General features: G+C 47.6%; 1 protein-coding gene across 1 annotated transcript in view; it reads left to right on the top strand.

Moving 5' to 3' along the window:
- The window catches only part of LOC134346509 (complement C2-like), a 185,760-nt gene that overhangs the window by 9,576 nt on the left and 149,481 nt on the right, over positions 1-26,703 (top strand). The window contains exons 2-4 of the mRNA XM_063047901.1: positions 15,096-15,290; positions 16,099-16,281; positions 22,711-22,884. Coding sequence (XP_062903971.1) covers positions 15,096-15,290; positions 16,099-16,281; positions 22,711-22,884 — 552 coding nt within the window. The remainder of the gene's footprint in view (positions 1-15,095; positions 15,291-16,098; positions 16,282-22,710; positions 22,885-26,703) is intronic.

Below are 26,703 nucleotides of genomic sequence, written 5' to 3'. Positions count from 1 at the left end.
GGGATCAGCTGTATTGGATTGGGTGTTATGTAACAAACCAGAGGTGATTAGAGAGCTAAAGGTAAAATAAACTTTTAGGAAGCAGTGATCACAATACGATTGAATTCAACGTGAAATTTGACAGGGAGAAAGTAAAGTCTGATGTAACAGTATTTCAGTGGAGTAAAGGAAATTACAGTGGTATGAGAGAGAAATTGGCCAAAGTAACTTCGAAGGAGATGCTGGCAGGGGTAACTACAGAGCAGAAATAGAAAAATGAGGAAGGTGCAGGATGTGGTGTCATCCGTTAGTCTCGCGAGACCATGGATCTGCGCCTGGAAAGTCTTGCTTCAGTCTGTGTTAGAGCAGCGTCTGTTGTGGCTGTAGAGGCCCACACCGGAGTGACAGTCTCGGCTGCAGCGACTGCACTTGAAGGCGCTGTCCTCCAGTGTTGTCTTGGTGCTGTTTTCCCGATGAGTGCGCTTTTCTCCAGCAGCAAGCCTCAGCTTCTCTTCTCCTCTTTTTAGACCTCTGTGTAGTTCCAGCCTCCAGTGAGAGCGATCGCTTGCGATGTCCTCCCACCTCTCGACGTTCATGTTCAGTGACTTTATGTCTCTCTTGCAGACATCTTTGAAACGAAGATGGGGCCGCCCTTGTGCCCTCTTGCCGGAGACCAGTTCCCCGTAAAGCAGGTCTTTCGGGATCCTCCCATCTGACATGCAGTGTACGTGGCCCAGCCAGCGGAGACGGCGTTGTTGGAGCAGGGTGAAGAGGCTGGGTATCTGGGTGCGGGCCAGGACCTCATTGTCGGTGACTCGGTCAGTCCACGTGATGTCCAGGATGCGTCTCAGGCTGCGAAGGTGGAAGGCGTTGAGACGCCGCTCGTCTGTAGTAGAGGCTCCAGGTCTCGCTGCCGTAAAGCAGTGTGCTGAGGACACAGGCCCTGTAGACTGCAACCTTTGTGTGCGTCGTCAGCTTTCTGTTCTCCCAGACTCTCTTTTTCAGCCTGGCGAATGTTGAGGCTGCTCGTCCGATCCGTCTGTTGATCTCGGGGTCCAGGGAGAGGCTGTCCGTGATGGTGGAGCCAAGGTATGTAAACTCGTGAACTACCTCCAGCTCGTAGTTGTTTATGGTAATGGTGGGGGGGGGGTGCTCAATGCCTTGGCCCAACATGTTGGTCTTCTTCAGGCTGATGGTCAAGCTGAAGTCCTGTCAGGCTCTTGAGAAGCTGTCCATGAGGCGTTGCAGTTGCTGTTCAGAGTGTGTTGCCAGTGCTGCATCATCTGCAAACAACATGTCCCTGATGAGTACTTCACGAACCTTGGTTTTTGCCCTCAGCCGGGACAGACTGAACAGCCTCCCATCCGATCTGGTGTGGAGGTAGACACCATCAGTTGATGTTCCAAAGGCGTGCTTCAGCATGTCTGCGAAGAAGATGCCAAACAGGGTGGGGGCAAGCACACAGCCCTGCTTCACACTGCTGCGGATGTTGAAGGCCTCTGAAGAAGAGCCGTTAAACTGAACGACACCCTTCATGTCTGTGTGGAATGACTGAACTATCCTGAGGAGCCTCGGGGGACAACCAATCCTGGCGAGGATTTCGAACAGGCCGTCTCTGCTCACAAGGTCGAAGGCCTTCGTGAGGTCAATGAAAGCGATGTAGAGTGGTTGTCTTTGCTCTTTGCATTTCTCTTGTAGCTGTCGAAGGGAGAAGATCATGTCGATTGTGGAGTGTTCTGACCTGAAACTGCACTGAGACTTGGGATATACCCTTTTGGCTATTTTCTGCAGTCTGTTCAGGACCATGCGGGCGAAGACCTTCCCAACGATGCTCAGCAAGGAGATTCCTCTGTAGCTGTTACAGTTGCTTCTGTCCCCTTTGTTCTTGTATATGGTGACAATGTTGCAGTCTCTCATGTCTTGCGGCACTGCTCCCTCTATCCAGCATTGGCACTGTAGTTGGTGCAGGTGGTTTAGCAGAACGCCCTTTGCACACTTGATGGCCTCTGGTGGAATGCCATCCAATCCTGGTGCCTTCCCAGTGGGCAGGCTGTCAATGGCTTTACTCAGCTCTTTGGCAGCCAGTAATGCATCAAGTTCCTCCATGACAGGCAGGCATTCCACGGCGTCTAGCGCGCTGTCCGAGATGCTGCTTTCTCTGGAGAAGAGTTCAGAGTAATTCTCCACCCATCTCTCCATCTGTTTGCCTTTGTCCTTGATGGTCTCACCTGTTATGGTTTTCAATGGTGCTGTCTTGCTCTGGGTTGGCCCGATGGCATTCTTGATCCCCTCGTACACTCCACGGATGTTGTCTGTGTCAAATGATGACTGAACGCTTTCGCATAGTCGTGGCCAGTCGTCATTTGTACAGCGTTTGGCTGTTTCCTGGGCCTTGCTTCTAGCTGTCCTTGGCGCTTGCAGTGTTGCCTTGGTGGGGTGGCATTTGTGCTCTAGTAGTGCAACCTTGGTACAGGATAGATGTATTCCAAAAGCAAAGAAAAACTCAAATGGTAAAACTGTACATCCATGGTTGACAGGGATAAAGGTAATGCAAAAGCAAAAGAGAGGGCATACAACAAAGCAAACATGAGCGGCAAGATAGAGGATTGGGAAGCTTTTAAAAACCTACAGAGGGCAACTAAAAGAATCATTAGGAGGGAAAAGTTGAAATATAGAAGCGAGGTAGCAAATGATATCAAGGTGGATCGTAAAAGCTTTTCCCGAACAGGAGAAACTCTGCACATGCTAGAAATGCAAGTAACACACACAAAATGCTGGAGGAGCCCAGGCAGCATCGATGGAAAGGGAACTCTTCAGCCCTGCTACAAACAAAAGAAAGCTTGAGACACTGGGTATGTTGTTTTAGTCCTGCTGAGTTCCTCCAGTATTTTGTGTGTGTTACTAGTGAAAGCTTTAACAAGTATGTGAAACGGTAAATGAGAGATGGGAGTATTTAGGACTGCTAGAAAATGAGACCAGAGAAATAATAACGGGGGGTAAGGCAATGACAGATGAACTAAATTAGTATTTTGCATCAGTCTTCACTGTGAAAGATACTCACATTGTGCTTGATGCTGTAGTGTGTGAAGGAAGAGAAGTGGGTGCAGTTACTGTTACAAGGGAGAAGGTGCTCAACAAGCTGAAAGACCCAAGGATACATAAGTCACCCACAACAGATGCGCTGCACCCTAGGGATCTGAAAGAGGTAGCAGGAGTGATTGTGGAGGCATTAGTAATGATCTTTCAAAAATCAGAGGACTGGATAATTGTAAATGGCACTCCACAGGAGAAGGAGGAAGGCAGCAGAAAGGAAATTATAGACCAGTTAGCCTGACCTGTGGTTGGGAAGATGTTGGAGTCAATTGTTATGGATGAGGTGATGGAGTTCTTGGTGACACAGGACAAGATCAGATAAAGTCAGCATGGTTTCCTCTGACAAGATGCCACACATGAGGCTGCTTATCAAGTTAAGAGCTCATGGTATTACAGGAAAATTACCGACATGATTAGAGCATTGACTGATTGGTAGGAGGCAGTGAGTGGGAATAAAAGGATCCTTTTCTGGTTGGCTGCCAGTGACTAGTGGTGTTCCGCAGGGGTCAGTGTTGGGACCACTTCTTTTTATGCTGTATATCAATGATTTAGATGATGGAATAGATGGCTTTGTTGCCAAGTTTGCAGATGATACGAAGGTTGGTGGAAGGGCAGGTAGTGTTGAGGAAATAGGTAGGATGCAGAAGGACTTAGACAGATTAGGAAAATGGGAAAGAAGGTGGCAAATGAAATAAATGTTGGAAAATGCATGGTCATGCACTTTGGTAGCAGAAATACATGTACAGACTATTTTCTAAATGGAGAGAAAATCCAGGAATCCGAGATGCAGAGGGACTTGGGAGTCATTGTGCAGAACACCCTAAAGGTTAACTTGCAGGTTGAGCCGGTGGTGAGGAAGGCAAATGCAATGTCAGCATTCACTTGAAGAGATCTTGAATACAAGAGCAGGGATGTGATGCTGAGGCTTTATATGACACTGGTGAGGCCTCACCTTTAGTATTGTGAGGCTCCTCATCTGAGAAAAGATGTGCTGGCATTGGAGAGGGCTGAGAGGAGGTTCACAAGGATGATTCCAGGAACTTTTGATGGCTCTGCTCTGTACTTGCTGGAATTTAGAAGGATGAGGGGGGGATCTCATTGAAACCTTTTGAATGCTGAAAAGCCTAGACAGAGTAGATGTGGAATGGATGTTTCCCATGGTGGGAGAGTCCGGGACAAAAGGGCACAGCCCCGGGATAGAAGAGCATCCATTTAAAACAGAGATGCAGAGAAATTTCTTTTGCCAGAGGTTGGTGATTTTGTGGAATTTGCTACCACATGCAGCTGTGGAGGCCAGGTCATTGGGTGTATTTAAGGCCGAGATTGATAGGTTCTTGTTTGGATATGGCATCAAAGGATATGGGGAGAAGGCTGTGGAGTGGGGCTGAGGAGGGGAAAAAAGGATCAGCCATGATTGAATGGTGGAGCAGATTTTGTGGGCCAAATAGCGTAATTCTGCTCCTATGTCTTATGGTCTTATAAATGCTCTTCATATGACAAGCTGTGTAATCCTGGAAGTCTGGTCTCGAGAGTCATTTTTCTTTGACAAGAGTAGGGTATTGCCTGTCCAGCAGTGTGGCTCTCACTCAGTACTGCCTTCCCTCAGTCTGACAGTCCCTCAACGCCATCTACCTGACAGTGCAGCACTTCCTTAGCATCTCCTGTCTGTCAGTGCAGGACACTCTTAATGCCACTCCTCGGAGAGTCTGACTATCCCTCAACCCTGCCTTTCGGAGAGTTCAACACTTCTAGAGGAAGTATTGCAGTTTTGTGCAGGTTCAGTCACCTACCTACAGGAAAGGTATCATAACATTGAAAGAGTACAGAGAAAATGTACAAGAATGTTGCCGGAACTTGAGGACCTGAGTTATAGGGAGAGTTTGAATAGGTTAAGAGTTTGTTCCCTGGAGTGTAGGAGAATGACAGGAGATTTGATAGATGTAGAAAAAAATGAGGGGTATAGGTAGGGTAAATACAAGCAGGCTTTTTCCACTGAGGTTGGGTGAAACTGTAACTAGAGGTCATGGTGAAAGCTGAAATCTTTAAGGGGAGCATGAAGTGGAACTTCTTCGCTCGGTGATGAGAGTGTGGAACGAGCTGCTGACGCAAGTGGTGGATGTGGGTTTGATTTCAACATTTAGGAGACGTTTGGATGGGAGGGGTATGGAGCACTACAGTCCAGGTGCAAGTCAATGGACTAGGGCATTTCAATGGTTAGGCACAGACTAGACGGGCGGAGAGGCCTGATTCTATTCTGTCTGATACCCTCAGTGCTCCCCCTCTGGCAATTCAATACTAGTTGCACAGGGTCTCTCTGAAGAAACTACAGCACCGTATCACTGTAACATTACTTGTTAGATATCTCTTGGTCAAGTTGTGGATCACTGGAGGTGGACTTGCCTGCACTCAGCTCTGAGAGTGAGACCGACAATTTGGAATGTGCTGTCTATACGCTGCCTCTTTCCTGCTTCAGACACGAACCGGCTTTCAGATTCAGACCTGGGTTCCAATCCAGACGTATTTCTTCAACATGAGCCCCCCTGCTGGAGAGGCAGTACTGTACTCTTATTGAAGGAAAATGACTTCCAGAGGTGATACCTTTATTCAGCATGACGTCACGGACAGCCCGCCCTGCAGGAAACTGCAAGAGTCTGGTTGCAGAGTCTCGACGTATACTCACACTTGTGAACAGCAACTTCAAGTGGAGAAATGCAAGTTTGTGACTTGGTTCATTAATCTCTTGCTGACCCTTCTTCCACAATTTTCTACAGACTTGGCAGTCCATCAACATGTTGCAGTTAGCGGGACATTTTTGCATCATGGCCTCTATGCAAACACCAATGCCCTTGAACATTCTGTTACGTACCCCATAACTGGGTTGCCAAACCAGCAGAAATGGAATGCTCATTGGAGTCTGGATTACTAGGAACTAATAAGGTTTTACTAAGGAAACAAGTATTACAGTACACTAATCGCAAGGATATAAATGTAACAGGTTGGCAATGATAATACACACATATACACAGAACTAGGGTAATAGGAATCAACCAAGCTCTATCGCAGTCTAGGGGTAAAATGATCAGTCTTAAGTGAAGCAGAGTTCAGTTCAGTTTAGTGCCGTTCGCAGTAATCGCTGTTGGAAAGAGAGAGAGAGAGAGAGTGGGAGATGCAATTGGTTTCAGGCAGACCTTTTGATGTCTTCTGATCCCGCTGTGGTCACCGACTGTGACCCCTCCGTTCTGGATACGATCGTTCTTCCGTGGTGAACCCGGCACCCAGGCAAGGGCGGACACACACCCAGGTTCCCTCCGATCGTACCTTTACACCCTGTGAGCCTCTGATCGGTTCCCACGAACCGGTCCTCCTAACTCTCACCACTTGTCGGGGCACACCGCTCTTTCCAGGGTCTCGTGGCGTGTCTCGTGCCTTAGCAAACCTGCTCCTTTTATCCCCCTGCTGGGGTATCACCTGTCCATCAAACTCCAAACAGTTCAGGTTCAAAGCAACCAGTCTGTCAATATCTGAGTTGTGTTTCTTTCCCGTTAATCCCTCTCTTCTCTCTTACTAGCATTTTGAATGTTTCTCCATTGTTTTTCTTATCTCTCTCATTAGCATCACCCGTCCGGTACCTCTGCTTGGTGTCACACATGACAATTGGAAAAGTAGTGCTGCAACCCGGTCCACCATGGGTAAAGCCCTCCCCTACATGGGGCGCCATCAAAGGAAAACAGCGCATCATCTAGGCCATGCTCTCTTCGTGCTACTGCCACCAGGAAGGAAGTACAGGAGCCTCAGGACTCACACCCCCAGGTTCAGGAACAGTAATTACCCCTCAACACTCAGGTTCTTGAACCAGAGGGAATAACTTAATTTCCCCATGACTGAACTGTTCCCACAACCCATAGACTCACTTTCAAGGACTCTTCATCTTATGTTTTTGATAGTTATTGCTTATTTATTATTATTATTATGTAATTTATTTTGACTCAGCTCAAGCTACAGGCATTGCTAAACACACTCATTTGTCAATTGCTGGGAACTTTCGGACTATTCTAGTGCTGTTTAGTATTGTGGCTTTCTAAAGATTTGCTGTGTAGCCCTAATTGTTTATTCACTGTAGTGACTTTCTGAGTGTAGGGACTTTGGGATGTCACCAGTTGTAGATATTACTATTGGGGCAGTGTATATCCTGTTTATGTTCCAAAGTCTTTCAATTTCCTCTTTTAATTCAGCATATTTCTGATGTTTTTTCACTTACTGATTTCAAGTCAAGTCAAGTCACTTTTTATTGTCATTTTGACCATAACTCCTGAGGGAGGAGAAGATGGTGGCGCGATGCAGCGTGTGCGGCCTCTCCGGTGAAATGATATTGTATTTATTAAATAGGGGCCGTGCACAATCCTGATTTGTTGGAGACGGACGTGAGAAACACGGAGGAACATCTGGAGAAACTTCTGAAATGCCCGGTTTGCTGCCACTGCTACTGTGCAATTGAGAATCTCCAGAAGGGAAGGCCCCAAATCTTCGGCTTTGCCTGTTGCTGGTGGCTGGGGCTGGGGTTGAAGCGCTTGGCAGAGATGGCGTTCGGTGCTCGGTGTCGGAGGGCTGGTTGGAGGCTCGAAGTTTTAGGACGGACAGAGTCAGACTGTGGTCGGGTGCCTCCAGGATGCTGTATCGGCAAGTTTGCGGCGCTGGAAGCTCATAGCAGGGAGAGTTTTCTTCCTTTTACTGTCTGCGTGAGATGTTGGGACTTTCGAGAGACTTTGAGACTTTTTTTTACCGTGCCCATGGTCTGTTCTTCTATCAAATTACGGTATTGCTTGCATTGTTGTAACTATATGTTATAATTATGTGGTTTTTGTCAGTTTTTCAGTCTTGGTCTGTCTTGTGTTTCTGTGATATCACACTGGAGGAACATTGTATCATTTCTTAATGCATGCATTACTAAATGACAATAAAAGAGGACTGCTTGTCCTCATAATCTAATCTAATCTAATCTAACTGCTGGTACAGTACACAGTAAAGACGAGACAATGTTTTTCAGGACCATGGTGCTACATGAAACAATATAAAAACTACACTGAACTACGTAAAACAACACAAAAACTACACTAGACTACAGATGCAAACGCGAGGAAATCTGCAGATGCTGGAATTTCAAGTAACACACACAAAAATTACAGGTGAACGCAGCAGGCCCGGCAGCATCTATAGCAAAAGGTACATTCGACATTTCGGGCCGAGACCCTTCGTCCTGATGAAGGGTCTCGGCCCGAACTGTCAACTGTACCTTTTCCTATAGATGCTGCCTGGCCTGCTGCGTTCACCAGCAATTTTTATGTGTGTTACTAGACTACAGACCTACCCAGGACTGCATAAAGTGCACAAAACAGTGCAGGCATTACAATAAATAATATGTAGAGGGCAGTAGGTTGGTGTCAGTCCAGGCTGTATGTTACATGTGTTTAGAATGGCTCTATCTATTAAATGTTATTCTTACTTGTTTTTTCCTGTATTATTATGGTTATCCGGTTTATCCTGGTTATTATGGATTGTCTGATCCGTAATTGTTACGACACGCACCCAATCACGCCAGCTTCCAGGCTTCGGACCTCCTTACTCCCCGGCGGATGGATAGCTGGCACAACCCCTTGAAAGATTCAGGACCGCCTGCTCACTGGCAGTCATGTTTTGGATGCCAAGAACTGAATATTTAAGGAGCACCTTAACTGAAGTTCAGTTCTCAATCATAAGCCTTACCGGTGATTTTGTCTAGCATTTTTGTGCTCAGTTCCCAATCCAGTTTGATACCATGTCTCGATCCTTGCTTCGGGTACTCCAGCATTTGGGTCCAAACCATTCTCATCAAGGGCCCTCCTCCCAGTATGATTGAGTCAATGTGGACCCAGCAGGGTAGCGGAGCCCTTCGTCTGCTGTGGCCAGCCCCAGTGAGAAAATTTCAAGATTGAGCCCGGAGATACTTGACCTCCAGGTCACTGTATGCCAGGTATTGCAGGGAGGAAGGCAAAGTCGCTTGCTCTGCGGGGCCGGTCCATGTTGCAGCCGCAGAGAGATTCAATGGTGACCTGGTTTCTTGCTTCCCATCAATGCTCATTAGTGTTTGAACTCCAGCCATCCCTGTCCCCTTGGAGCGTAGAAATGTGCCTTTCATTATTTCTCTCTTGACTGGAAAAGTTCTGGCCTGGGCCATCGTACATTAGGAGTGAGGGTCAGAGATTTGCTCGGTTTCGGAGAAATTCGTGGCAGCCATGAGGAAAGTGTTCCATCACTCCGCCAGAGCCAGCCCAGCCTCGGACCACCTGTGGAAGATTCCACAGGGTGGAGGGTCAGCAGCCGAGTACACAATTTAATTTCGGACCTTGGCCCAAGAGAGTGGCTGGAATGGGGGGAGCCTTGACCACGCTATACCACCACTGACTCTGAGATGAAACGCAAGATGCCCTCGTCTGGGGAGAACCAGCAGAAGACTTGGAGGTTCCGATTGACTAATCCATTCATCTCGATAATCATCCGGCACAGCGTAAATGAGATTACGTCAGGAGGTTGAAGAGGGCTTGTCCGAGTCGGGCCTCAACACGTTACTGTCCCATCCCTGATGTGGACTAGGACCAGCCCATCTCCTGCTCAGCCCATGCAAATTGGCTGCATAAGAATCTCCACCGGAGAGGTTCTGGCATTGGAGTCAAGGTTGCCAAAGAGGGTCACTTGCGGGTCGGATATACAAAGCTGCAGCTGTCGGGAGAACTGTTTAGACTGTCTGGTGTCGGGAGGACTGTGACAGTAGCACCCACCACCCCCAAAATCACAGATCTTCATGAAGCCCTGAGGGTGGAGATCTCCTGAGGTAGGAACTGTTGACAGGTGAATGCTTTTTTGGACCCTGAAGCAGCTGGAAATTTCCTGGACGTGGGGACCGCCTGTCAGCTCAATGTACCACTGCCGGTGTGAGCCAGCCCATGCCCACAACTGTCCTGGATGGCCGTCCGCTTGGTTCCAGGCAGATCCGGCCGCAGACACTGGTTTTGCCCATGAGGATAGAGGATTGTGTGGAGGACATTGGTCTCTATATCACTGAATCTCCTCACACACCCTGACCCTTGGGCCCTCGTGGCTACCCCAGCATAACCCTTCTGTAACTGGAAAGTTGCTGCAAGAAGCTATGTTTTTGACCTGGTGTTCCGACCTTCAGACTCTCCCAAGACCATCAGCCAATGAGGAGACGAGGTAGCCTGGAGCTTTCAGGAAACCCAGCCCTGCCTTCAAGGGAAGACAAGCCGGCCCCAGCTAATAGGCCCTTGTGAGTCCCAACCCGGCCCAGTCAGGGGTGCGCTGGATCTAGTCTCTAGTTCAGCAGCATGCCAAGGAGATGCACGAGCAGTCCAGAACTCCAGCAGCGAAGCCAAAGGGCTCCAGTTGCCAGATCCCATCTAAAGGAAGGCTCCAAAATGGAGTCCCTTGGAACCTAGTCCCAAGAGCACAAAGACCATTTGTTGCACCTCACAGCCAATGTCTGAGGAGACAGACGAGGATTTGGACTTGAAGATGGCCTTTGTTTTTACTAAACGCGCTTGTGGACCTATGGGGAAGACGCTGGAGTCTGTTGAACCACCACTGCTACTGACAGAGTCTCTGGAGCTGTCCTTGGAGGAAGGTTCAGGGGTAATTGCAGCACTCAAGCTGGTAGGAATCCCTTCTACCTACAAGGATTTAGAAGAGGTCTACTGTAATGGCAAGCCTTGACTCTTCCACCGTACCAACCCTCTGACTATCCTGGTACTTGCCCTCGGTGGGGTCGATTGTACGTGCTCTCAGGCCCAGAGAGAAGCTCTTTGGAGGCCCTTGCCCTGGGATTCATTCGACCCTCCACCTCTCCATACAGAAGAAGGACAGGAGACGATGGCAATGCATTGATTATAGAGGGCTGAATTGCATAACAGTCAAGAACCTTCCACTCATGAACTCTACCTTCAAGATTCTCCAAGGGGCAAGAGTATTCTCGAAGCTGGACTTGTGGAGTGCAGACAACTGAGTTGGCATAAAGGAGGTAATGAGTGGAAGATGGCATTCAACACTCCAACAGGACACTAACCCAAACCACTATTTCCTTTTTTGGCTTCGTCTTCTCTAATGGCAATCTGAAGATGCATCCTACTAAGATAAAGGCAGTCAGAGATTGGCTGCAACCTTCCAGTGTGAAACAAGTCCAACAATTCCTGGGATTTGCCAACTTTTACCAAAGGTTGATCAGAAACTTCAGCTCATGGTGGCTCTGCTGGCTGCACTAGCCAAGAGATCCACAGGCCCTTTTGGTTGGGCTACCATGACAGAGGCTGCTTTTGCAGAGCTCAAGCATCTGATAGACATTATTTACTTGGATTTCCAGAAGTTGTCCGATAAGGTGCCGTGTAAAAGACTTATCAATAAGATAAGGATGCATAGAGTTGGGGGTGATGTATTAGCATGGATAGAGGACTGGTTAACTACTAGAAAGCAGAGTGTTGGGATACACGGGTGTTACTCTGGTCAGCGATCAGTGGTGAGCGGTGTGCCACAGGGTTCGGTGCTGGGCCCACAACTGTTCCAGATATGCATTAGAGGGGTCCGACTGTAGTGTATCTAAGTTTGCTGAATTGAGTGGAAAAACAAATTGTGCAGAGGATACGGAGAGTCTGCAGAGAGATATAGATAGGTTAAGTGAGTGGGCAAGGGTCTGGCAGATGGAGTACAATGTTGGTAACTGCGAGGTCATCCACTTTTGAAGGAAAAATGGAAAAGCAGATCATTATTTAAATGGTAAAAAAAAATTGCAGCATACTGTGCAGAGGGTCTTGGGAGTGCTCGTGCATGAATCACAAAAGGTTGGTTTGCTGGTGCAGCAGGCTATCAAGAAGGCAGATGGAATGTTGGCCTTCACTGCTACAGGGATTGAATTTAAGAGCAGGGAGGTTATGCTGCAACTATACAGGGTACTGGTGAGGCTGCACCTGGAGTACTGTGTGCAGTTCTGGTCTCCTTACTTGAGGAAGGATATACTGGCTTTGGAAGGGGTGCAGAGGAGGTTCACCAGGTTGATTCCAGAGATGAGGGGTTAGACTATGAGGAGAGATTGAGTCACCTGGGACTGTACTTGCTGCAATTCAAAAGAATGAGAGGAGATCTTATAGAAACATTTAGAATTATGAAAGGGGTAGATAAGATAGAAGCTTGAAGATTGTTTCCACTGATAGGTGAGACTAGAACTAGGGGACATAGCCTCAAGATTTGGAGGAGTAGATTTAGGGGGAGGTGAGGAGGAACTGTTTTTTCCCAGAGTGGTGAGTCTTTGGAATTCTCTGCTAATGAAGCAGTGGAGGCTTCCTCAGTAAATATATTTAAGACAAAGTTGGATAGATTTTTGTATAGTAGGGAATTAAGGGTTATGGAGGAAAAGACAGGTAGGTGGAGATGAGTCCATGGCCAGATCAGCCATAATCTTATTGAGTGGCGGAGCAGGCTCGACGGGACAGATGTCCAACTCCTGCTCCTATTTCTTACGTTCAACAGCTCCCATTTTGGTTGAACCTAACCTGGACCTTCCCTTCATCATGGAGGGGGTAGTGCCAATTTGCTGGGCAATCGATGCTCTTGTTTGCAAGGCCCAAGCGCAAAGGGGAGATTCCTAAGAACGGTCCTCCAGGTCAGCTGTTCGTCCCAAGTTCCGTTCTATCCCAGCTACTCCAATGGACACATTCCTTGAGAATGGCCGCTGACCTAGGGATTGCCAGGACCCTCGAGTTTATCAAGTGGAGATGGTGGTGGCCTGGAAGAAAGTTCGGCAGTACGTTCAGGCATGCAAGGAGCCGCATAGCCGACCTCATGGGCTTCTCCACCGGGCAGACCGTGGGCGCACATCTCCATAGACTTGGATAGTCTACCACCTGTGGCAGAGACAGCCGAAATGGTCCTGCACCAGGTCTTCAGGATTCATGGTTTTCCGGTGGACATTTTGTCAGATTGCAGTCCGCAATTCACATCACGTTTCTGAGGGATGTTTTGCAAACTGATTGGGGCAACAGCGAGTCTTGCCTCTGGGGTTTCACCCACAGTCCAATGGCCAGACGGAGCAGGTGATCCTGGACAGGTATATGGAGCTCAGAAAAATAGAGGGCTATGAGTAACCCTAAGTAATTTCTAAGGTAAGGACATGTTCGGAACAGCTTTGTGGGCTGAAGGGCCTGTATTGTACTGTAGGTTTTCTATGTTTCTAACCAAGATATGGAACATACCTTAAGATGCCTGGCCTCTGAAAGACTGAACAAGTGCAGCGACCATTTGTTGTGGGCAGAGGTTGCCCACAACACGTTATGCATTCAGCGCATGGGATATTCCCGTCCGAATGCCAGTTTGGGTATTCGCCGCCACACTTCCCTTGGCGAGAGGGTGAGGTTGAGGGTTCCTGCGGCCAAAGATCTCACCCAAAGCTGCAAGGAGAGATGGACTAGGGCAAGGGAGATTTTGCTGGCTTCTACTCTGAAGGCTGAAATAAAGACTAACCACAAGAGAAGAGGGGCCAGTTTTGCTACCTGGGCAACAGGTCTGGCTGTCGACTCAGAATTTGCCTCTGAACGGAGTCCGGGAAATTAGAGCCTGAGTTCATTGGACCCTTCAAGATTTTCAGGAAAGTAAACCCGGTGGCCCGCACCTCCCCAAGACCCTCAAGACCAATCCCACTTCCCATGTTTCCAAGATAAAGTCTGTGAACACCAGCCCGTCAGCCCCGCCACCATCCAGGTTTGTTGATGGGGAACCGGTCTTCACCGTGAGAAGAATTTTGGATTCAGGAACTGTTCAGGGTGTTCATCAGTTCTTCATGGACTGAGAGGGATTTGGACCCGAGGAACGGTGCTGGGATGCCTTAGATCTGACGCTCATCTGCGTCTAGGATGATTGTCTCTCCGAGCAATCATGTTTTGGGTGCCAAGAATGGAGTATTTAAGGAACACCTTAGCAGAAGTTCAGTGCTCAATCGTCAGCCTTACTAGAGATTTCATCTAGCGTTACGTTTTGTGCACAATTTTCGATCCAGATTGAAACCATGCTTCAGATACTCCAGTGTTTGGGTCCAAATCATCCTCGTCAAGAACCCTCATCACAGTAATAATGGATTGATCATAATATAATTTGTGGGATTCTGACTCTAAAACTACATCAGGCTTGTATATAGCAAGGCATGCTTTCTTCTGAGTGAGTGGCAGGTGAATCCTACTAGCTGGGCGGAGACTGGGAGGTGTCAGTGGGAACAGACCTGGCGGGTGGCTGGGCAGTCAGTGAACTGACTCTGGAATCTGTTACACAGTACTGCTGTATGTAACAGCCTCCAGCCCAGGTCCCCAACATACAAGGGAAGGATCACCGCATGTAGAGACCTGGTGCTAAAACAGACTGCCACGGCATGTCCAGATGGCAGCTGAGGGCGAGGAAGTGAAAAGCCAGTGCAAGAACCACCTTGGCCCATCGCAAAATCAGTGGGTGAATATCTTCCGTGAGTCGGCTTGTGGTGTGTGGAGCCAGCTCCCGAGAGAAATCTCAGCTAACAGAAATTCCACAATGACATTAGAATCAAAATCAGAATCAGGTTTATTACCACCAGTTTGTGTTGTGAAATTTGTTACCTTAGCTGCAGCTGTTCAATGCAATATATAGTATATAATAATAATAATAATAATAATAATAAATGAGTACATCATGCAAAAACAGAAATAACATATATTAAAAAAGTGAGGTAGTGTTCATGGGTTCGATGTCCATTCAGGAATCGGATGGCAGAGGGGAAGAAGCTGTTCCTGCCAGTTCCAAGATTCTGGGCTGGGGTGGCGGGGGGTGGGGGGGAGAGAAGAATGGGTCCTGTAGGCTGAATGGCTTCACCTATGTCAGTTCTTTGATCCCCCCCCCCCACCGCGCCCCGCCTGCATTTCTACCTGTTCTTTAATATTCCAGGGCTTACACTAACGTGTTGTTTGCAGGAGAGGAGGAGGTAACCTGTGACCCCAACATTCACATCACTGGAGGGTGGGTCATCAAGTCCAAAGGCAATAATGTGACGAGTGTGGCAACGTTCCAGTGTCCAGATTGGCATTATCCCTGGCCAATGTCCACTTCGAAGTGTTTTAACAATGGCAGATGGAGATTCTACAACAAAAGAACATTCACCTGTAAAGGTATGTATACCTTCTGTAAAGATACCATCTGTAAAGGGACAGTAAACATCTGTTGATTGCTTTCCCGCACTCTCCCACTGCCTTACTCTCTTGGGCACCTTCACTCCTCCTCTACACCTCTGCCTGACTCTCTCCTTCTTCCTGTTACTTTTTTATCCCTACATAACTCTCCCTCCTTCCGTATTTTCTACATCTCTCCCTTTTTCTTTTTCCTATCCTCTTCCCACTTCCTTACCTTGCTCTCCTATCTTCACTCTTCTCTCATCATACTACACTGCTTCCTCCCTCTCTGTCCAGCTCTCTACTCCCCCCGACTCCCCTCTCCTGCCCTGACCCCCGTCTTTTCTTCTCCCCTGCCACCTCACCCTGGCTTGCTCCCTAGAATGAGTCTAGGGAGACTAGGGTTGGGTGCAATGTCCAGAAGGGCAAGAAATGATGCTATTGTGGTTCTGGGTTCTAACATCACCGTCCCATGGGCCAGGTCTACCGCTCTCTCTTTCTCTAAGGTCCCATGGTGCATGGGCTCCCAACAGCGCTTGCCAGAGACATCATCCTGGGCTGTCTTTCAAGTTATCCCTAGGAGAGCCATCTTTAAAGATCGTTCCTCTCCCAGAAATGAGGGTTTTGGAGCTATTGGCGATTCAGTAGCTCTGGCAGTTTATGGGATGGGGTTGCTAGCCCCATGCCCAACCTCCTCCTTTTGTATCTGGACTTGGGACCCTCCATGGTGGAGTTAAGTTTGCCATTCTGACCACATCCAATTGTCGAGCACTGCCTAACCTCTAACATTGGCTTTCACCATTCTCAGAGTTCGAATGTCCAGCTCCTGTACTCGAAGATGGAACTGTCTACCCCGGGAACTTGTCCTTTGCGCATGGACAGACCGTTTCATTCGACTGTTACGATGGGTACATTCTCAAAGGTTCACAGAAGAGAACGTGCATGAAGAACGGTCGTTGGAATGGGACCAATGCTGTCTGTACCACGGGATGTAAGTTCACCGTCCATAAAGGTTGGCCTTGGAAATATGCCACCATCAAAGAAATATAGGCAGGATAAGTGAGTGGCAAGTGGGTGGTAGAAGTAGTTTATTAACAGGGAAGCAAGAGGGTTCAGTTGAAAGCCCAACATAAAGGTAGTCCCCAAGTTACATATTGATTCATTCTTGAGAATTGAGCCTACTCTGACGACCAAGTCATGCTGACAAAGGTAGAACTGTGGATGTGGTGTATATGGATTTTAGTAACGTGTTGGACCAGGCCTTACTAGGTAGGCTCATTCATAAAGTCAGAAGACACGAGATCCAGAGAGACTTGGCTGTCTGGATTTAGAGTTATCCATGGGAAACAGAGGGTGGTTGTAGATGGAGTGATATCTGCCTGGATGTGCATGGCGAGAGGTGATTCAGGGGGATCCATTGTGAGACACCTGCTCTTAGCGATTTTTATAAACAGCTTGGATGAGGAAGTGGAAGGGTAGGTTAGTAAGCTTGCAGATGACATGAAGGTTGGTGGAGTTGTGGGTAGTGTAGAAGGCTGTTGTAGGTTACAACGGGACGTTGACAGGATGCAGAGTTGAACTGAGAGATGGCAGGTGGAGTTCAACCCCGAAAAATGTGAAATGATTCATTTTGGAAGGTCGAATTTGAGGCAGAGTACAACTTTAATCATGGGACAGTGCTGAGTAACAGAGAGATCTTGGAGTCCACATCCATAGATTCCTCAAAGGTGCTACACACGTTGATAGGGAGGTTAAGGAGGCATATGATGTGTTAGTCTTAATTATAGATGTTGCAGCTCTATAAAACCCTGGTCAGACCACACTTGGAATATTGTTCAGCTCTGGTCATCTCGTTATAGAAAGAATGTGGAAGCTTTAGAAAGGGTGCAGAGGAGATTTACCAGGAGACTGTCTGGATTATGGAGCATGTCTTATTGAGGATAGGTTGAATGAGCTAGAGCTTTTCTCTTTGGAGAGAAGGATGTTGAGAGGTGTCTTGATAGGGGTGTACAAGATAAAAGCCATGGATCAAGTGGACAGCCAGAGACTTTCTCCCAGGGCAGTATACAAGTGGGTGACTGGAGACTGGAGGAAAGTATAGAGATGTCAGACGCAGTTTATTTGTACCAAGTGTGTGGATACTTGGTGATGGTATTCGGGACATTTAAAAAGCTCTGAGACAGGCATGTTGATAGGGAGGTGATATGTTGATATGATGTATGAAAACGGAGAGCTGTGTGGGAGGAAGGGGTTGAATTAAACTTGGAGTAGGTTTAAAAAGTTGGCACAGCATAGTGGGCCGAAGAGCCTATATTGTGCTGTAATGCTCTACGTCTGTAAACAGAGCTTTCCTTGTCAGAAACAATGCATGCCAATGAAGGTCGTTTAACACGGATTTCTGTGTAATTTCAATGGTTATGTATCAGCGTGTCCCACATCCAAACCGCAGCACTGATGGCCTGAATATATCAATGACCATAAGACATAGGAGCAGATTAAAGTCATTCAGCCCATTGAGTCTGCTCTGTCATTCCATCATTGCTGATTTATTATCCCGTTCTCCTGCCTTCTTCTCATCACCTCTGACTAATCAAGAACCCATCGATCTCCGTTTTAAATGCATCCAATGATTTGGCCTCCACAGGCAATGAGTTCCACAGATTCACCATCCCTTGAATAAAGAAATTCCTCCTCATCTCTGTTCTAAAGGGATGCCCTTCTGTACAGGGCAGTAATTTCTGGATTGCTGCCTGTGCCACGCGCCAGTGAGGGTAGACACAGGATGATTTGGCAGATAAATGTGTGGCCGAGAAGCTGGTGCAGGGGCCAGGTCTTCGGGGTCCTGAATAATTGGAATTTCTTCTGGGGAAGGTATGACTCGTACAAAAGAGATAAGTTGCACCGGAGCCCGAGGGGAACCAATATTCTCATGGGCAGGTTTGTTAGAGCAGTTGGGGAGGGTATAAACTAATTTGGCACAGGGTTGGGAATCAGATTGAAGAGGCTCAGGATAGGACAGATGGTGAAAAAGCAAAGACAGTGTGCAGTCAGACTGTCAGGAAGGGCAGGCATATGACAGGACAAAATTGCAGCCAGCAGGGTGGGTTACAGTGCATTAGCAATGCAGAATCAAAAAGGGTAGCAAATACAGCACTGAAAGTGTTAAATCTCAATGCATGGAGGATAAGAAGTAAAATGGATGATCTTGTTGCACTGATACAGATGTCAGGTATGATGCTGTGGCCATCACTGAATCGTGACTGAAGGATAGTTGTAGCTGGGAGCTGAATGTCCAGGGTTACACATTGCAACGGAGGGATTAGAAGGTAGGGAGAGTGGGTGGTGTGGCTCTGCTAGTAAAGAATGGCATCAAATCGTTAGAAAGATGTGATATAAGATCAGAAGATGCTGAATCCTTGTGGGTCAAATTAAGAAACTGCAAGGGTAAAAGGACATTGATGGCAGTTATATACATGCCTTAAAACAGTTGCTGAGGTGTGGACTGCAGATCACAATGGGAAGTAGAGAAGGTGTGTCAAAGGGCAATGTTATGGTAGTCATGGGAGATTTCAATATGCAGTTTGATCGGGAAAATCAGGCTGGTAATGGACCTCAAGACGGTGAGTTTGTTGAATGCCTACAAGATGGCTTTTTAGAGCAGTTTGTCATTGAGCCTACTAGGGGATCAGCTATACTGGATTGGGTGTCATGCAATGAACTGAAGCTGATTAGGGAGCTTAAGGTTAAAGAACCCTTAGGAGACAGTGATCACAATATGATTGAGTTCAACTTGAAATTTGATTGAGAGAAAGTAAAGTCTGATGTAGCAGTATTTCAATGGAGTAAGGGAAATTACAGTGGTATGAGAGAGGAGTTTGTCAAAGTGAATTGGAAGGAGATTGCTGGCAGGGATGTGAGCAGACAAGCAATGGCTTGAGTTTCTGGGAAAAATGAGGAAGGTGCAGGATAGATGTATTCCAAAAACAATCATTGAAACCCTTCGAATGCTTAAAAAGACCTAGACAGAGTAGATATGGAAAGGATGTTTCTTATGGTGGACGAGTCTCAGTAGAGGGGCTTTGTTTAAAACAGATGCAGAGAAATTTCTTTAGCCAGAGGGTGGTGAATTTGTGGATTTTTTATTGCCACAGGCAGCATTGGAGGCCAGGCTGCTGGGTGTATTTAAGGCAGAGATTGATAGGTTCTTGATTGGACATGGCATCAGAGGTTATGGAGAGAAGGCCAGGGAGTGGGTCTGAGGGGAAAAAAAGGATCAGCCATGATTGAATATCAGAGCAGAATCGATGGGCCAAATGGCCTAATTCTGCTCCCATGTCATAAGGTCTTGTGGTCTAACGAAGAAATACTCAAATGGCAAAATAGTACAACTGTGGCTGATAAGGGAAGTAAAAGCAAAAGGGGGCATAAAATAAAGTAAAAATTTGCGAGAAGACAGAGGATTCAGAAGTTTATAAAAACCTACAGAATGCAACTAAAATAATCATTAGAAGGGAAAAGATGAAATTTGAAAGCAAGCTAGTGAATAATATTAAGGTGGATAGAAAAAGCGTTCTCATGTTTGTAAAAATTAAAAGAGAGATGTGAGTGGATATAGGATCACTAACAAATGAGGCCAGAAAAATAAAAACTAGGGGACAAAGGAGATGGCAGATGAACTAAATCAGTATTTTGCATCAGTCGTTACTGTGGAAGACACTAACAGTGTGCCAGGTGTTGATGTGTGTGAGGGAAGAGAAGTGGGTGCAGTTATTATTACAAGGGAGAAGGTGCTCAAAAAGCTGAAAGACCTAAAGGTACATAAGTCACCCGGACCAGAGGAACTGCACCCTAGGGTTCTGAAAGAGGTAGTGGTAGAGATTGTGGAGGCATTATCAATGATCTTTCAAAAATCATTGGACTCTGGCATGGTGTCAGAGGGCTGGAAAATTGCTAATGTCACTCCACTCTTTAAGAAAGGAGGAAGGCAGCAGAAAGGAAATTATAGACCAGTTAGCCTGACCTCAGTGGTTGGGAAGATGTTAGAGTCAATTGTTAAGGACGAGGTATGGAGTAGTTGGTGACACAGGACAAGGTGGGATAAAGTCAGCATGATTTCCTTCAGGGAAAATCCTGCTTGACAAAATCTGTTGAAGAGCTTACAAGTAGGATAGATAAAGGGGATGCAATGGATGTTATATATTTGGATTTTCAGAAGGCCTTTAACAAGGTGCCACACATGTGGCTGCTTACCAAGTTAAGAGCCATGGTATTATAGGAAAGTTAGTAACATGGTTAGAGCATTGGCTGATTGGTAGGAGGCAGCGAGTGGAAATCAAAGGATCCTTTTCTGTTTGGCTGCCAGTGACTAGTGGTGTTCTGCGGGGGTTGGTATTGGGACCACTTCTTTTTATGTCCTATATCGATGATTTAGATGATGGAATAGATGGCTCTGTTGCCAAGTTTGCAGATGATAAAAAGGTTGTTGGAAGGGCAGGTAGTGTTGAGGAAACAGGTAGGATGTAGAAAGACTTGGACAGATTAGGAGAATGGGCAAGAAAGTGGCAAATGAAATACAATGTTGGAAAATGCACGGTCATGCACTTTAAATGTGAGGACTATTTTCTAAACGGGGAGAAAATCCAAAAATCTGAGATGCAAAGGGACTTGGGTGTCCTTGTGCAGAACACCCGAAAGGTTAACTTGCAGGTAAAATTGGTGGTGAGGAAGGCAAATGCAATGTTAGCATTGGTTTCAAGAGGTCTAGAATACAAGAGCAGGGATGTGTTTCTGAGGCTTTATAAGGCACTGGTGAGGCCTCACCTTGAGTATTGTGAACAGTTTTGGGCTCCTCATCTAAGAAAAGATGTGCTGACATTGGAGATGGTTCAGAGGAGATTCACAAGGATGATTCCGGGAATGAAAGTGTTATCATATGAGGAATATTTGATGGCCCTGAGGCTGTACTCGATGTAATTTAGAAGGATGAGGGGGGATCTCATTGAAATCTTTTGAATGTTGAGAGGCCTGGACAGAGTAGATTCCCATGGTGGGGGGTGCGGTCTGGGATAAGAGGGCATAAACTCAGGATAGAGGGGTTGTCCATTTAAAACACAGGTGTGGAGAGGTTTCTCTAGCCAGAGGTTGGTGAATTTGTGGAATTTGTTACCACAAACAGCTGTAGAGGCCAGGTCATTGGGTGTATTGAAGGCAGGGATTGACAGGTTCTTAATCGGACACTGTGTCAAAGGCTATTGGGAGAAGGCTGAGGAGAGGAAAAAGCGGATCAGCTATGATTGAATGGTGGAGCGGACTCGATGGGCCAAATGGCCTAATTCTGCTCTTTTGTCTTATGACCTATTCTGAGGCTGTGCACTCTGGTCCTAGACTCCCGCACTGTAGGAAACATCCTTTTCACATCCACTCAATGTCAGCCAATCGATATTTAATAAGTTTCAATGAGATTCCCCTCTTCCCTCATTCTTCTGAATTGGAGTGGATACAGCTTCAAAGTCACCAAACACTCCTCATACATAAACCCGTTCATTGCCAGGTTCAATGGATGATCTTTTAATATCATTTCCAGTGCACAGTGTAAAGGAGAATGTATTAATTGTTTCTGTATCCAATGCAGCACAAAATTTGCAGTAAGATTAAGAACACCAGAATTATAAATACATAAGTTAGGTTATGTACATAGATTGCATGTCTGTAAAATGGCACTAGGCACAGTTGTGTCTGTATGTAGGGTGACTCAGACAGGAAGTGATAAATTAATGGTGGTTGGGGGTGTGTTAGTGGGTGGAGCTGTTGGACAACTTTAGCACTTGGGAAAAATAACCGTTTTTGAGTCTGGTGGTCCTGGCATGGATGCTACGTAGCCTTCTTCCTGATGGGAGTGGGACAAACAGACCATTAGCAGGATGATGGACTGGCCCTTTACAATGATACTCGCCCTTTCCGGACATCTCTCTCTCTCTCTCTCTCTCTATATATATATATATATATATATATCTGTGTGTGAGTGTGTGTGTCTGTATGTGTATCCGTTAGTCTTGCGAGGCATGGATCTGCACCTGGAAAGTCTTCACTCTCCAGGCGCAGGCCTGGGCAAGGTTGTATGGAAGACCAGCAGTTGCCCATGCTGCAAGTCTCCCCTCTCCACGACACCAATGTTGTCCAAGGGAAGGGCATTAAGACCCATACAGCTTGGCACTGGTGTCATCGCAGAGCAATGTGTGGTTAAGTTCCTTGCTCAAGGACACAACACGCTGCCTCGGCTGGGGCTCGAACTCACAACCTTCAGGTGGCTAGTCCAATGCCTTAACCACTTGGCCACGTGCCCACACAATGTATGTGTATATATACTATTTACTGTGCACCTGTGCCCTTGCCTCTAATGCCTTACCCTGTACCTTTCAAGTGCAAGATTGCCCTCATCCGGGGATCCCCGCGGGCGGCGGGAAATCTGGGACGAGGTACAACATTGGAGACAAGGTCCAGTACTATTGCAATGACAAGCTGGTGCTGGTGGGATCGACCACTAGGGAGTGCCTGGAGTCGGGCGAGTGGAGTGGTATGGCGCCCATCTGTCTTCGTGAGTATCCACCCGGGCTTTGCAGCTTCACTGGGGCTGCATGTGGCGGCCAATATTGGAAAACCAGAGCAGGCAGTCCCTGATTGCTTGACATGGGTTTCCATTGTCCAATGGTGCAGGCGGTTGCCATCCAGATCATAAACCCAGCCAATAGGAATTTTGTGAACGCTCACCCCCCGCGCCCCCACCCTATGAATGAAGATCTCCCCGGTTTGCTACAGGCTATGGAAGGACGGAGTCGATGCTCAGCCTGTCAGTGCTGGGTCTGTCGTTCTGCGTCTGCTTCGGGAAGAGTGCAGGCTATTGGGAGATTGGCAGAGGTGGGGCCAAGGAGCACCGCCTCGGGGAGAGGGGGGCGCGGTTGAGGGAGGCCGCAGGGCAGGAAGCGCGGCACCGAGAGAGTGACAATGGTGGGGGCGGGGGTGGTGCCGAGGGAGCACCGCATGGCGGGAGGGTGGTGTGAAGAGTGTGCCAATCGCGGGAGGGGCGTCACTGAGGGAGTGCCGCGTGGCGGGAGGGTGGTGTGAAGAGAGTGCCAATCGCGGGAGGGGCGTCACTGAGGGCGTGCCGCATGGCGGGAGGGTGGTGTGAAGGGAGTGCCAGTCGCGGGAGGGGCGTCACTGAGGGCGTGCCGCATGGCGGGAGGGTGGTGTGAAGGGAGTGCCAGTCGCGGGAGGGGCGTCACTGAGGGCGTGCCGCATGGCGGGAGGGTGGTGTGAAGGGAGTGCCAGTCGCGGGAGGGGCGTCACTGAGGGAGCGCCGCATGGCGGGAGGGTGGTGTGAAGAGAGTGCCAGTCGCGGGAGGGGCGTCACTGAGGGCGTGCCGCATGGCGGGAGGTTGGTGTGAAGGGAGTGTCAATCACGGGAGGGGCATCACTGAGAGAGTGCCAGTCGCGGGAGGGGCGTCACTGAGGGAGTGCTGCATCATGGGAAGGCAGGAGAGACGCCTTCAATCTGTTAAATTGATATGCCTGCTCAGTTATCATAGCACATAGGAGAAAAATTAAGCCATTCAATCGGATCCCACTCGAACCCATACACCTGCCTTCTCACCGTATCCTTTGATGCCCTGACCAATCAGGAAACTATCAACTTCCGCTTTCAATATACCCACAGACTTGGGCTCCACAGATTCACTACTCTCTGGCTAAAGAAAATCTTCCCTTATCTCTTGTTCAGAAAGGTCACCCCTCAGTTTTGAAGCTGTGCCCTCTAGTTCTGGATACCCCCACCACAGGAACCATCCTCTCCACATCCACCCTGTCTAGTACTTTCAGCATTCGGTAGGTTTCAGTGAGATCCCCCTGCATTCCCAGTGTGGTGCCAATTCTGCTCACTGAACCTGGAATATCCAGCAGTAAAGTGCCATCCTTTTTACCTACCATGGGAGTTCTCTGGGGTCACTTTGGTAGCTGTTACATTCCATCTCAGGCCAATGTCAAGCAGGCTTTAGATGATCTGAGCAATGGGATCAACATGCACGAAACAGCGCACCCGAACGCCTTCACCATCGTTTTGGGAGATGTTAACCAGGTCAGTCTGAAGCAAATCACTAAGCAACTGCCATCAACAGATCACTTGCAATGCCAGAGGAAACAACACACTGGACCATTGCTACACCACCATGAAGAATGTCTATCTTGCTATTCCACGCCCTCACTTCGGGAAGTCTGATCACCTGGCTGTACTTCTACTCCCTGAGTATAGACAGAGACTGAAGACTGCAGCACCAGCAGTGAGGATCAAGAAGGTTTGGACAAGGGAAGCACAGGAGTGCCTACAGGACTGCTTTGAATCGGTGGACTGGGCTGTACTCAGGGATTCATCTTTGAACATGGATGAGTTTGCTGCTGTTGTTACTGACTTCATTAAAACCTGTGTGGATGAGTGTGTGCCTACAAAGACTTACTGTACATTCTCAAACCAAAAGCCACGGATGAACCGGGAGGTTCGTCGTCTGCTGAAGGCCAGATCTGTGGCATTCAAGTCTGGCAACCCAGGGCTGTACCAGAAACCCAGGTATGGTTTGCGGAGGTCTATTTCAAGGGCGAAGAGACAATTTCGAATGAAGTTGGAGGTGACATTGGGTGCACGGCAACTCTGGCAGGGTCTGCAAGACATTACTTCCTACAAAGCGAAACCCAATAGCATGAATGGCAAACAACAGGAATTCTGCAGATGCTGGAAATTCAAGCAACACACATCAAAGTTGCTGGTGAACGCAGCAGGCCAGGCAGCATCTCGAGGAAGAGGTACAGTCGACGTTTCAGGCCGAGATGTTTCGTCAGGATAGCATGAATGGCACGATGTTTCACTACCAGATGAACTCAACGCCTACTGTGCACGCTTTGAAAGGGAGAACACAACTACAGCTGTGAAGCTGTTAAAGAGAGTGAACCCTCGCAAGGCAGAAGGTCCCGATGGAGTACCTGGTAAGACTCTGAAAACCTGTGCCAACCAACTAGCGGGAATATTCAAGGACATTTTCAACCTCTCACTGCTATGAGTGGAAGTTCCCACTTGCTTCAAAATTGTAAATTTCCACTTGCAACAATTATACCTGTGCCCAAGAAGAATAATATGGGCTACCTTAATGACTATGGCCTGGTAGCACTCACATCGACAGTGATGAAGTGCTTTGAGAGGTTGGTCATGACGAGACTGAACTCCTGCCTCAGCAAGGACCTGGACCCATTGCGGTTTCCCTATCGTCTCAAGAGGTCAACGGCAGACGCAGTCTCAATGGCTCTTCACACGGCTTTAGACCACCTGGACAACACAAACACTTACGTCAGGATGCTGTTCATTGACTATAGCTCAGCATTTAATACCATCATTCCCACAATCCTATTGAGAAGTTGCAGAACCTGGGCCTCTGTACCTCCCTCTGCAATTGGATCCTTGACTTCCTAAATGGAAGACCACAATCTGTGCGGATTGGTGATAATATCTCCTCCTCACTGATGATCAACATTGGCGCATCTCAGGGATGTGTGCTGCTCTACTCTCTATATGCACATGACTGTGTGGCTAGGTATAGCTCCAATACCATCTATAAATTTGCTGACGATACAACCGTTGTTGGTAGAATCTCAGGTGACGAGAGGGCGTACAGGAGTGAGATATACCAACTGGTGGAATGGTGCCACAGCAACAACCTGGCACTCAACGTCAATAAGACGAAAGAGCTGATTGTGGACTTCAGGAAGGGTAAGATGAAGGAACACATACCAATCCTCATGGAGCGATCAGAAGTGGAGAGAGTGAGCAGCTTCAAGTTCCTGGGCGTCAAGATCGCTGAGGATCTAACCTGGTCCCAACATATTGATGTAGTCATAAAGAAGGCAAGACAGCGGCTATACTTTATTAGGAGTTTGAAGAGATTTGACATGTCAACAAATACTCTCAAAAGCTTCTATAGATGTACTGTGGAGAGCATTCTGACAGGCTGCATCACTGTCTGATATGGAGGGGCTACTGCGCAGGTCCAAAAGAAGCTGCAGAAGGTTGTAAATCTAGTCAGCTCCATCTTGGGTACTAGCCTACAAAGTACCCAGGACATCTTCAGGGAGCGGTGTCTCAGAAAGGCAGCGTCCATTATTAAGGACCTCCAGCACCCAGGGCATGCCCTTTTCTCACTGTTACCATCAGGTAGAGGGTACAGAATTTTTTTTTACCCTTGCAGTTTCTAAATGACATCCACAAAGATTCAACATTTTCTGACGCTATGTCACCTCTTTCTAAAGATGTAATTCCATCTCTTACCAACAGAGCCACACCCCCGCCTGTGCCCCTCCTGTCTGCCCTTTCAATACAAAG

The sequence above is a fragment of the Mobula hypostoma genome, chromosome 5 (assembly GCF_963921235.1).
Source record: "Mobula hypostoma chromosome 5, sMobHyp1.1, whole genome shotgun sequence".
NCBI lineage: Eukaryota > Metazoa > Chordata > Chondrichthyes > Myliobatiformes > Myliobatidae > Mobula > Mobula hypostoma.
This window is presented reverse-complemented; position numbering and strand designations above follow the sequence as displayed.